This window comes from Leptonychotes weddellii, chromosome 7 (genome assembly GCF_054177405.1).
Source record: "Leptonychotes weddellii isolate Sample4059 chromosome 7, ASM5417740v2, whole genome shotgun sequence".
Lineage (NCBI taxonomy): Eukaryota > Metazoa > Chordata > Mammalia > Carnivora > Phocidae > Leptonychotes > Leptonychotes weddellii.
The window spans coordinates 96,306,450-96,320,213 of NC_138375.1; the positions used below are offsets into that span (position 1 = coordinate 96,306,450).

The window sequence follows — 13,764 nt, forward strand, 5'->3', positions numbered from 1 at the left end:
TCACTGTTTTTAATGGCCACATAGTATTCCATGGTACCGTAAGACCATGATTTACTTACCTAGATAGATAATTTTGTAATCCTAAATAACATTGTCTTAATATCTTTGTCTGCATTTTTACTATTATGTGATTATTGTCGTAGGATTGCATCATAAAGTTCTGTATTTCCAACAAATACACTGCTTTCGATTTTCAATTTCTTATTTCCTCTAAGAAATACTACTACAGTGACTTAAAATTTTAGAATGATGGCTTTCATAAATTACATGCAACAACCAGGTGCACCTGGATGGCTCAATCAGTTAAGCCTTTGGCTCAGGTCATGATCCTGAGGTCCTGAGATTGAGCCCCACGTCGGGTTCCCTGCTCAGTGTGGAGACTGCTTGTCCCTCTCCCGCTGCAGGCCCCCCTGCCCCCACTTGTGCTCTCTCTTTCTCAAATAAATAAATAAACTCTTAAAAAAAAATTAAGCAAGAACCAGATCGTTGTTGTCATTTGAATCAAGAGTACTCTCCAAAGAATTTGAATTTAAGCTATCCAGATAGAAATGCATTTTCCATATATTTAGTTTCTAATTGAAACAATTTAACCTGATTTTTTTTTTCTTGCTCAGAGTTTTGTAGCGTGTGAAATCACTGAGGGTAATATTGAATAAATGGCAAATTGAAATTTTATTTTTGTCCCTCATGTTTACTCCCTCTGCAGGAGATTGCATTCCCCACACAGTTTGCTATGATATAGTGAATGTTGGTAAGATGAGGATTAGGAGGATATGCAGAGAGTCATTTACTGTTCCAGAATGGGTAACTGAACTACTCTTGCTTTCGCCTTTAACCAAAAGCTTTTATTCTTTGTTTTCCCTAAGACATGTCACATCTAAGACATGCTACACACAACGTTAATACAATTGTTTTTTATTTTATTTTATTTTATTTTATTTTATTTTATTTTATTTTATTTTATTTTAGAGAGTGTGCACTGGGGGGAGGGAGGAGAAGGGAGAGGGAAAGGGCAGAGGCAGAGGGAGGGGGAGAGAGAGAATCTCAAGCAGACTCCACACCCAGTGCAGAGCCCCACAAGGCCATTGTAGATTGTCAAGCATAAGGCTATTCCAGACTGTGTGTTACACTTATCTGTGTTAATCAAGGCTTCTAACAAGCTAGTACCTTCCTGAAATGTTGCTTTCAAATATTTTTGTGTGTTTTGTTTCTGAAGAGCAGCAGTACGATCAGACAAAACCAAGATGGTTTCATTTCTGTCATTCCCTGACACATCACAAAAGTCTAGGCATATCTTACAGGTTGTCTTGATCAGTAAAGGAGACAATTTTATAGGAGAGTACCACGTAAGCATAAAGTGCTATACAATGTTCAGTTATATTTATCTTTACAAATTTCTTCTTCTGTGTCCTGAAGGTTTGTAGGTTAGATATTTTGTGACTTTAGGCTTATTGTTAATGTATATAAATATATATATACATATAGTATGTAGACATTTGATGTGATGGTTTACAGGAAAAGACATACAATAGATTTTAATAATGATGATGATGATAACAATGCCACCCTATTAGCGAACGATCTGTCACAACTGCTAACTCAGGAAAGGAGCGAGTGAGCCCTGGTGCTGCTGGGACCAGCTGCTCTGTCTCTGGGAACCCCAAGGGGACTGGACAATCAGAAGCACAGCTCCTGGCTGGGTTTGCCAACACTGTCACGAACAAACTCAGATACACTCTTGCAGGAGTAGCCAATAACTCAAGAGAGGAGGGTTTGGAAAAGAGAAAGGAGAAATTTATTTCAGGTACTGGCAGCTGGGGGAGGTGGCAGCTCAAGCCTTAACAACCCACCCATCTGCCCACAAGGTGGACACCTAGAGTTTTACAGGGAGAGGTTAGGGGAGTACGTGCGAGAGAGCAGGCAGGGAGTGCATGATCACGGCTGCGGATCGGTATGTTTTCAGCACATGATCGTGGGCAGGGAAGAGGACCTGTGGTGTGTGGTCTTCTAGGCATTCCCTTACTATCAGTGCTTTTCTTGCCTGGCAGTGGGAATGTTCTGGTCATTGCACAACACCTTCATCGTTGCCTTAAGAAAGTGTGGTAAGAAATAAGCACAATGGATTTTATTTCGAACATGAGTTAAGTGGTCATGTCTATTTCTGGTTTTAACTTTTGGGGTCTGTAATGGACCGAGAGGACTCCCTAAGAACCCAAGATGAAAAGGCCCAAGAGCAAAAAGAAAATCCACGTAACCCAGAAAATTCCTCTTGCACAGGAGAAACAAACCTATTTAAGTACCTAGGCTCATGTAGTTAATATTATCTTGCTCTGTCATAAAAACAGTTACTTTTGGGGGGTGGGGATCTAAATTAATTTTTAAAAAAAATTTAAAAAACAGCTTTATTGAGAGGTGCCTTGGTGGCTCAGTCGGTTGAGCATCTGATTCTGTTTCAGCTCAGGTCATGATCTCGGGGTCTTGGGATCAAGCCCTGCCTTAGACTCCGCACTCAGGGCGGGAGTCTGCTTGAGATTCTCTCTCCGTCTGTCTCTGTCCCTCCTCCTACTCGCTCTTTCTCTATCTAAAATCAATCAGTCAATCTAAAAAAGCCCCAGCTTTATTGAGCTATAACTTGCATACCATGCAATTTACTCCTTTAAAGTGTACAAATTCATTGGTTTTGTAGTATATTCATGGAGTTGTGCAACCATTACCACAATTATAGAACATTTTTATCACCCCAAAAAGAAACCACGTAGCTATTAGTGGTCACTTTTTTTTTTTTTTCCCAAAGAGAGAGAGAGTGCATGTATGCCTGTGCAAGCGTGGGTGGGGACAGAGGGAGAGGGAGAGAGAGAGAGAGAGAGAATCCTAAGCCGTCTCCGTGCTCAGTGCAGAGCCCCACGTGGGGCTCAGTCCCACCACCCTGAGATAATGACCTGAGTGGAGATCAAGAGTCGGATGTCTAGCCAACTGAACTACCCCGGTGCCTCTAGTGGTCACTCTTTATATTCATTTCTGAATCTTAATTTGCAGTAACTTTTTGCATGATTTTATTTGTTTGTTTATTTACTTATTTATGATGGGGAGAAAGGTGTGGAGGGGCCGAGAGAGAATTTTAGGCGTGTTAGCCTGATGCAGGGGATCGATCTCAACCTGAGATCATGATCTGAGCTGAAATCAAGAGTCAGACGTTAACAGACTGAGCCTCCCAGTTGCTCCACTTTTGGATGATTTTAGATGCTTTTGTCTATCTGCATTTCCTTTAATCTTCCTGCTCTTGTTCCTCATAAAGTTATACCCTCCTCTTCCTATTAAGTAGCTAATGATCTATTAAAAGACCAAGCTAATAGAGAGCTTCTGGTTAAGAGAAAGTTGGAAGGAAAAATACAGGTTTTTGTGATTTAATCCTTCCTCTTAAGCAATGTTTTAAAATTTAGATTTTGAACAGTGGTTCTTCAGTGAGCAGGACACTTTTTTCCATTTCATGGAATACAGAAGATAGCCATAGGAAATCCTTTAATTTGCTGGCCAGTTGTTACGCTAGCTAAATTATTGTCAGATGTATCTGTAGATGCCCTTCTTGATGATTAGTACCCTGTGGGCTAGCCCTGGTATCTGAAATTCTGTCTTTCTAGAAATTAATGTCCAACAATCCCCTTTAAAAAATCTATCTCTGGAAGGAGTAGCACATAAAAATATTATCTGCCAATAACATATTAACATGATTAATTTTACCAGCTTCCCCACACAACAGAGTTCTGAGGGCTTGACTGTTCAGCAGGTGTATGTTTTGACAGGGAAGGAGTGGAAGAGGGGGTCAAGATTGAGATGATGGCTGAGAAGGGTGTTGCATCTCGAATGGGGTGGGCAGCTCTAAAAAGAACGGAGAGAGATGAAGACAAGGAAGGTGAGAAGAGATTCAATTTTGCCACCAGATATTCATAATTGTTGCATTTACTCACTTATTGAAGCCTGGATTTTATAAGGTATGCAAACATTAATTATTTTAAGACTTTGCATTGTTAAAATCATTCAAACACACTGACGGCTAAGGAGTATCAACTGTATAGTACAATATAACATTTATCTCTAGTGCCACTGAAAAATCATGTTGATGGGGCGCGTGATTCGCTCAATTTAGAACATGTGGCTCTTGATCTCGGGTTCGTGAGTTCAAGTCCCACATTGTGGGTAGAGTTTACTTAAAAAAAAATTGGGGCGCCTGTGTGGCTCAGTTGGTTAAGCGTCTGCCTTCGGCTCAGGTCATGATCCCAGAGTCCTGGGATCGAGTCCCACATCTGGCTCCCTGCTCAGCGGGGAGCCTGCTTCTCCCTCTCCCTCTGCCTGCCACTCTGCCTACTTGTGCTCTCTCTATCTCTGTCAAATAAATAAATAAAATCTTTAAAAAAATAAAAATTAAAAAATTAAGAAAAATCATCTTGCTGACCTTCATATTATTGTAGTTTCTGTGATTCAGATTTATCTTTTGGACTTTATATTTTTTGTGTATATTGTATTTACTGTACATATTGATTATTTCAGGCAATAACCACATGAAAGAAGAGAATTTTGCTGCTGCTGTGGATTGTTACACACAGGCAATAGAACTGGATCCAAATAATGCGGTTTATTATTGCAACAGGTAAACTAGCACTATTGTGGAGGGTTTACAGTTCTTAAACTGTAATTTGCATTAATAGCTCTGAAGGAGAACTGTAAAATTCATTTTGAAAATTTTGAAAGTTCAGAAAAGTATAAAGAAGGAAAAATAAAACCTCATAAAATTACCGCTCAGAGCTAATCACTGTTTTTGGCATATTTTGTTTAATGTGAGTATAATCAATTTCAGATTCATTGTTATTCAGTAGGCATGTCATAAACACATCCTTACTTTGTTGAAACTCTTTCTAAACATTATTTAAATGGATACAGATTAATCTGTTCCTTCCTCATTTTTTTGTACTTCCAGTACCTATCATTGTGGCTGGCAAGAAGCACTCGTTATTTTTTAATAAATGGATAAATGTACCTTAATTTATTTTATCTTACTGTTATTTTCTTTGCACCTTAATTTACATAACTGCTGACTTACTGGCCAACTTTGAGGCTGTTCATTTTTTTTCAGTATGATGGAGCTGCAGTGAACAACCTTGTTTCTCAAATTATTTTCTGAAATTTAGATTTTCTGGACTTTGGATTTTATCCTTGGACCTGCTTTCATTTGGTTTAACAGTGTAAACAGTTAAAATATTGTTGATGCTAATTGCAAATTTGTTCAAATTTCCTTGAAAAATTTTGAGACTTGATTTCCTTCCCGAGGAGTGTATGAGTGTATCTGTTTTTGCCATATCCTTTTCAGCACTAAGTACCTGCATTATCATTTATTATTGTTAGTTTAATATTATTTTATTTTAATAGTAATTGTTCTAATTTATATTTAATTACTGGTAGGGTTGGACATTTTTTAGATGTTGGGCATTTGTGGGTTTTCTTCTTTAAATTCTCTATTTGTACCTGTGCCAGGCTTTAGCCTGTTTGACCTCATAGTTCTTTTTTTCCTGTTCTGCCCTTTTTAACAGAGGGTCTGACCCTAATGGGTTGCATTTCCCAGGCTCCTCCTGGGTTGTGTCTGGGTTCAGCCATAGAAGGTGCTGGCAGGAGATTGGAGGGCAGAGGAGGAGAGAAGTTGGGATATTTCTTCCCCTCTTTTTACAACAGGTTGTTTATCCAGCAGGGACTGCTTCCTATCCTTGTTTCCAGCCCCCAGCCAACACACCTGCTATGATCCCAGCTTTTGCCAGGTGATGTTGGGTTTTGGACTCTACACTTTGTCCTCTGTCTTAGGGATAGTAATGGCTTCCTGTTGTTCCTCACCTCTGGATTGCTGCACAACAATGCCTATCGGTATCTCAGCTCCTCTATTAACTATATAAAGAATTCCCTGAACTAAATTAATCTGTTTTAAATATTAAAGTTCCAATAGTACTTCTGCAATGATGGAAATGTTCTTGTATCTTCAATGTTCGATACAGTAGCCACTAGCTAGAGTGGCTATTGACCACTTGAAATGTGGCTAGTGCAATTGAGGAAGTAAATTTTTAGTGTTTAATCGATTGAAGATGAATTTAAATTAATTTGAATTGCAATAGGCTACTGTCCTGTATAGCGTAGCTGAATATTAGATATAATCCATTTGTCCTAATTGCACAGCTTACTCTTTGCCTTTTAATATTTTTATATGTAAAAGTTTTAAGTATTGATGTAGACAAGTTTGTTTTTCCTTTCTTTTGAATATTCTTCCGATGTTTTTCATCTTCAATCTCTCCCCATTTGCAGACTTGACAAATAACTTTTATTTTTTCTTCACATTAAAATTTTATCATCGCAAGTGTGTTTTGGTGAATAGAATCTATTTTAACCAACCTGGAACTCTTTGTGACAGAAATGTATAAAAATTACCTTTTATTATATAGTAAGTTCTTAGATTTGGGAGAGATCTTTAAATTATTTTGGTCTAATCTTTCACTGAGTTATCCTTATCCTGTTTAGGGTATTCATACCCTTGTGAGGTCGTTCCTTCTTCCCCGCCTTTTTTTTGTGGTCCTATCTGTCGGAAAAGTCTTCCTTGTGTTGGCACTGAATTTGTTTTCCCAAAACCCTTGTAGCCAATCCCAGTTGGCAGTTTTTATTTTTATTCTTAAGGGCAATTACAGAATAATTATGATCCTTCTTTTTTATAATAGTACCTTACATTTTGAAGTTTGTTACCCTGTTCACTTGAGTTCTTTTCTCCACATTATATGTTCACAGCTTCTTCAGTTATACCTCAAATAATGCAGTTTACGTTCTGCACTTTTGCTCTAAACTTGTTCGAGTTTACCTGTATGTGTAGTTCCCAGGAATTTACACAGTATTTCTGGAATTGGTCTGACCCCAATAGTCTTGTAGTAGGGCTCTCATTTAATCTACTGCTAGATAACATAATTACATATTAGCATTTTATTTTATTTATTTATTTATTTATTTTTTTTTTAAAGATTTTATTCATTTATTCAACAGAGAGAGACACAGCGAGAGAGGGGACACAAGCAGGGGGAGTGGGAGAGGGAGAAGCAGGCTTCCCGCCGAGCAGGGAGCCCGATATGGGACTCGATCCCAGGACCCCAGGACCATGACCCGAGCCGAAGGCAGACGCTTAACGACTGAGCCACCCAGGCACCCTACATATTAGCATTTTATAGCATTATTTATTAAATTCATATTTTGCTTTTGGTTTATTAAAGTGTCTCTGTTTCACACATTCTCTTTATTTTGTCATTCAGTCATATTTTCATCTGACAGATTCTTGCCAAAAACCTGCTGTGTACCAGTGCTCTCACTGGAGGTATAGTTGGTTTTCTGCACTCAAATGCAGGATCTTGTATTTGATCCCTATAGAATTTTATCTTGTTACAGTCTCTTATTGTTTGACCCTTAATCTTTTTGGATAATTTGTAAAGTAACATATTTGCTTTTGCTCCTAGTTTCATGTCATCCACAACCTTAAGAATGCCATATATTATATTATGTCAGTTACGAAGTCAACTAAGAGAGCAATCACAGGGAAGTGGTTAAGAGCAGGGGTTCTGACCCAGACTCTTTGAATTCTAATTTCTGGCTCTGACACTTACTAAGTATGTGACATTGAGCAAATTACCTAGCATATGCATGCCTTAGTTTCCCCATTAGTAAAATGTGGATCATAGTATTTACCCCATAGGACTTTTGCAGAGATTAAATAGTTAATACATATGAAGTGCTAAGAGGCAGTCTAGTAAAGAGTGTTGTACACAACAATTTTATTGTATTTGATATTTGTTACAATTATATATTATTAATTATATATTGTTAACTAAATATTATTGTATCATTAATTCTGTTATAATATATTTAATATTATCATTATTATTTATGCAATCTGGGTTTTTTTGCTTTGCTCAGAATATAAAGAGAGATCCAAATTTATTGAGGTCCAAATATGTCGTCAGTTGTCTTTCTCTGATTTACCAGTCTGGTAGTAAGCCTGTTAAAAGGAAATGATGTTAGTCAGACAGGAGTTGTTCTGAATTAATCTAGTGTCATTTATCTTCTTTTTTTGGGAGGGAGGGCCTCTTACATTTTTATGAAAAATTTTGAACTTGAAAGAAGTTTACAATAAATATTCTTATATCCATCCACACCAAGATTTTGCCTTTAATATTTTAGTATATTTGCTATGTCACATGTTTATTCATCTATTTGTACCCCTCTGTTCATTAGTCTGTCTTATTTTTGATGCATTTCAAGGTAAATTGCAGCCATCGGTACACTGTCCCCCTAAATACTTTATCATGCATGTCATAAATAGAGTTCAGTATTTTGCATTTTTTTCTTTTGAGGTAAAATTTATGGGTCATAACATACACAAATCTTAACTGCACTTGGCCTGAGTTTTGACAAATGCATACACTTGTATAACTCAAAACCGCCTATCAAACTACTGAAAATTCTACGTGCCCCTTCAGAGTCAGTTGCCTAAAACACCAGAGGTTGCAACCACTGTTTTGCTTTATTTCCTTACTATAGATTATATTTGTTTCTTTGAGAGTTCCACGTAAAAGGAATCATACCATATGTACTATTTTGTGTGAGACACTTTTTGCTTAGGTTAATGGTTTCGAGATTCACCATGTTGTTTCTTGTCTCAGTGGTTCTTGCTTTTAATTGCTCAGTCGTACTCTACTGTTTGCGTGTACCACAGTTTGCTGAGCCGTTTTCCTATTTATGGTCACCTGGGCGCTTTTGGTTTTTTGTTTGTTTTGCATTTTGTCCAGAAATTATAGTTATTTGTGGAAGAGTTGGATCCATAAGGAAGTTAGTTGTCCATACTAGAAATCTACATTTCCTTTACCAAAAAATCCCTTTATTAATGTGTCCTAATAATCTAGCCCAGAAAAAAATCCAAGTAATTTGTGGAAAATGAATTCTGCAAGCTGTGTGTTCTATTCTCTGTCCTCAGATGGCTATGTATGTTTTAATTTAGCATATGAAATATTTGAAACAAAAACATTTAATAATGTCACTAAATGTTATGACCAGATATAGATGTTATCAGAGAATTGCTTGTAAAGACCACAGTAAGCCGTACACTTTTAACTATGAATATGATAAATTGGAGCCTAAATAAATCATTTATTTCAAATGAGATTAGGGTTCATGAATAGTCTTACGTTTACTAGTACTGGATTGAAAGAGATTCTTGGCAATACCTGTGCTTGCTTTTCATTTAGCTGTCTTTAAGTTGAAATCAATAATCATGCTTATCTTTTTCATTTAAATAGTATCTTTTTTCCCTGAGGAGTTCAGTAATAGAGCAAGCAATTTCATATTAAATAATTAGAAAACTTTATTTGTATATTTAATACAAATATTGAAAAAAGTTAAAAAAATTTTTTTAGACCCTAGTAGTTGTAAATATCTCAATAGCCTATAGTCTTGCCAACTACCCCTTGCATTTTTATTAGCCAGCCGGCTGCCAAGAATTGGAAGCCTGAAATAGCAGATCTAAATATTCCTTTTGATATTCATTTTCACAGTTTTATTCCTAATCAAAATATTGTTCATATATTAAACTTGCTAGCATGAACTGTAGTTTTCTTTTTATAGAAGTGACTTTCTTGTATCTTAGAACATAATCAGTTGGCACATTTCTTAATCATAAGCCTTTCTTTTCTAGTATTTATCTTCTGTTTTAGCTTTTAGGATCCTAAGGATGCTTTAGGCTCAGCTTAGGTACCAGGAAAACCTGAGTCCTTCCTTGCAAACCTATTATTTATTTTTGCTTTTTTTTCTCTACTCACTGACCATGATATATAACATTTATGTCAGTTTATCATATGTTGTGCCTTATTTTATTTGCACACTTATTTTATTTCTTCAGGTGAAGGGCAGAGATTGGATCTTGTATCTTTTTGTATCTCTTATAGTACCTAGCACTGTTCCTCACAGGACTTCAGCCAGTTTTTGTTGGATGTCTGGAGGACTACAGAAGAATTACAAGAAATTTCCAGTGATGTTGAAGCGACGACACTCACTTTAACACTTGTAGACATAAAACAACAAATGATTGAGTATAGATCTAAAACATTTACAAGTAGTTTATAATATGAAATGATATTTTATATTAAGCTAGCTAAATTTCTGTGTCTTCTATCCCTAAACAGTACTCATATTTCTTTTGTACAACCTCATTGCTGAGTACATTACTTTACCCATAACCTGTCTTATGTTTCTGGGATGGATGGATGGTTGAATGATTGAGACAATAAATGGAATTATTTGGTGTACAAGAGAGAGACAGAGCATGATTGAGAGAATTTATCCAGAGGCCTCTCAGGTGATGGGGAATTGGAGATGGAGCTAGATTTGATGGACAGGTAGAACTTAGGTGGAGGATAGGGGTAGGGGAAGGCATTTAAGTTGGAGAATCTAGTTTAAAAGGCACAATTAGGAATGCTAGTGGCAGCGTGAGCTCTGAGAAAGATTGGAACAGAGACCGTGCTGTTTTTCACTTTGTTTTTCTTCACCTCCATAAGCAGCATGTAGTCATTAGGCTCACGTGGATTTGAACTTGGTTCATTAAATTTGGAGTTGAATCCCAGGTCAGCCACGTACTAGCTCTGTGGTCTTGGGCAGCTGCTTAACCTTTTTGAGCTTCAGTTTCCTCGCTTGTAAGATAGAGATATACTAACCCTGTGAGGGGTGATAATTATATAAATTACCTAGCATAGTTCTAGGCTTTCAATATTTGTTTCTTTTAAAAACAGTGTAATTCCTAGTTGTAGAAATAAGTTTTTGCTGTAACTTATTTATGCATGACCTACGGTATGGGAGATTAAGTTACCTGTGATTTTTCTTTTTGCCTCGTTTTCTATAAAAATAGAACACAGGTGGGGCGCCTGGGTGGCTCAGATGGTTAAGCGTCTGCTTTCGGCTCAGGTTGTGATCTCAGGGTCCTGGGATCGAGTCCCACATCGGGCTCCCTGCTCCTTGGGAGCCTGCTTCTCCCTCTGCCTTTCTCTCTCGCTCTGTCTCTCATGAATAAAAAAAAAAAAAAAACTTAAAAAAAAAAAAATAGAACACAGGTTATATTCATGCTCTTGCTCTAACAGGGTAAAGTAGGCGAAGGTGTCCGAAAACATGGTGACTCTGGCTGTGTTGTTCTGTTGGAATTTCATTAGTTCTGCCCTGATAACCAGACAGCAGGGGCAGAGAGCAGGCCACATTGATATTCAGTTCAGACACTGGCATGTTTGGCTTCATCTCACAGAAGATTTGAATATAGCCCAAATTCTCTTCCCTTTCCTGGCCTTAGATGTTCAGGTGCTTGTCCTCTTTTGAAAGATCCTAGCTTGCAGTTTGTGATCTAGAGCTAAAACTGTCGGGCACCTGGGTGGCTCAGTCGGTTAAGTGTCTGCCTTCGGCTCAGGTCATGATCCTGGGATCGAGCCCCACATCGGGCTTCCTGCTCAGTGGGGAGCCTGCTTCTCCCTCTTCCTCTGCCCCTGCTTGTGCTCTCTCTGTCAAATAAATAAATAAATAAAATCTTTTTTTTTTTTTTTAAAGCTAAAGCTATCAAGATTCAAACAGTCATCTTCTTCCCTTCTGCCCACTCCTCTTTCTGGGTCTGATTCTCCCTGCCTTATTCCCTGTCTTGTTATCAGTATCTGAAGTGAGAGATCAGGGTGTCTTCTGCTCAGTTTACCTTTTCTGTATACCTCCCAACAGCTCATTTGTTCCCTCCTCCATTTCCATCACTACTCCCTTAGTCTAGATTCTTAAATTTTGCTAAACTAGTGCTATAGTAACTTCATTTGGCTTCCATTGTCTACTTGCACTCCCCGCTCCAGTCTTCTGACAAAAGGGTCTTTCTAAAATGTGAATTTAATCATCTAATTTTTGCTTTCTTCTTGCTAGACCCAAGTACCTATATGATCATATTTAAACTCCTCAGCATAAGATCTTTTATAATCTAGGCATTTAAAAAATATTTGGCTGTTTTTATTAGCCATTCATTTTTTTCCTTTTTTTTAAAATAGATTATTTATTTATTTATTTGAGTGAGAGAGAGAATACGAGAGGGGGGAGGGACAGAGAGAGAGGGAGAAGCAAGTTCTCCACTGAGCAGGGATCCCATTGTGTGACTCTATTCCAGGACCCCGGGATCATGACCTGAGCCAGAGGCAGATGGTTAACCGACTGAGGCGCCCAGGCGTCCTGTCATTTTCCTTTTTAAAATTTTATTATTTTCACTCTTCTTCCTACTCCATTCTTCTTTCTACTCTATGCACATAGAATGTGAAATTTGCTGACTTCTTTTTTTTTTAATGTCTTCTTTATTTTATTTTTAAATTTTTATTGAGGTATAATTAACATACAATATTATATTAACTTCAGGTGGGCAACATATTGATCAACAATTCTATACATTACTGAATGCTCCCTATGATAAGTATAGTGACTGTCGCCATATAATAACGTTATTATTGGCTATATTCCCTTGTACTGTACTTTTCATCTTGGTGAAATTTGCTGACTTCTTTTTTTTAATGTCTTCTTTATTTTATTTTTAAATTTTTATTGAAGTATAATTACCATACAATATTATATTAACTTCAGGTGGGCAACATATTGATCAACAATTCTATACATTACTGAATGCTCCCTATGATAAGTATAGTGACCGTCACCATATAATAACGTTATTATTGGCTATATTCCCTTGTACTGTACTTTTCATCTTGGTGAAATTTGCTGACTTCTTTTTTTTAATGTCTTCTTTATTTTATTTTTAAATTTTTATTGAGGTATAATTAACATACAATATTATATTAACTTCAGGTGGGCAACATATTGATCAACAATTCTATACATTACTGAATGCTCACTACAATAAGTATAGTGACCGTCGCCATATAATAACGTTATTATTGGCTATATTCCCTTGTACTGTACTTTTCATCTTGGTGAAATTTGCTGACTTCTTAAGAGTACCATGTTGAGACATCTCTCCATGCTTTTATGTGCTCTGCCTAGAATGTTCCATACCTTATTTAACTGGTCAGCTGCCAGCCATCGTTCAAGACCCTGCTAGGTGTTACTTTTGGAAAGATTTTCTTAATTTTTTCTCTTCCCAACCTCCTGTCCATACTCTTGCGCCCTTCCCCACCGTGTCCTATGGAGTGCTGCTGTCTAGGATGGGAGCCCCTAGCCACATGTGGCTGGTCAAATGCAAGTTAAACTTAATAAAATAAAAAATTCAGTTCCTCAGTTGCGCTAGCATATTTCAAGGGCTCTTTCTTTTTTCTTTTTTTTTTTTTTTAAAGATTTTATTTATTTATTTGAGAGAGAGAGAATGAGAGACAGAGAGCATGAGAGGGAGGAGGGTCAGAGGGAGAAGCAGACTCCCTGCCGAGCAGGGAGCCCGATGCGGGACTCGATCCTGGGACTCCAGGATCATGACCTGAGCCGAAGGCAGTTGCTTGACCAACTGAGCCACCCAGGCGCCCCTCAAGGGCTCTTTCGCCACATGCGGACAAGGGGCTGCTGTACGGGATAGCACAGATGAAGAACTTATTTATCACAGGAAGTTCTATTAGCTCTGCACAGGGTTAACTATACTCAACTCATGTTGCCTCTTCCTTTGATACTTTGTTGATACTTCTTTTGACTCCATTGTTGCAC

General features: G+C 37.5%; 1 protein-coding gene across 4 annotated transcripts in view; it reads left to right on the forward strand.

The window, feature by feature from the left end:
- The window catches only part of SGTB (small glutamine rich tetratricopeptide repeat co-chaperone beta), a 43,937-nt gene that overhangs the window by 15,915 nt on the left and 14,258 nt on the right, over positions 1-13,764 (forward strand). For 3 of the 4 annotated variants that reach the window (XM_081825704.1, XM_081825705.1, XM_081825703.1), the window contains exons 5-6: positions 3,785-3,910; positions 4,546-4,645. In XM_081825704.1, the coding sequence (XP_081681830.1) occupies positions 3,785-3,910; positions 4,546-4,645 (226 nt within the window). The remainder of the gene's footprint in view (positions 1-3,784; positions 3,911-4,545; positions 4,646-13,764) is intronic. The other variant, XM_081825706.1, reaches the window with a different exon arrangement.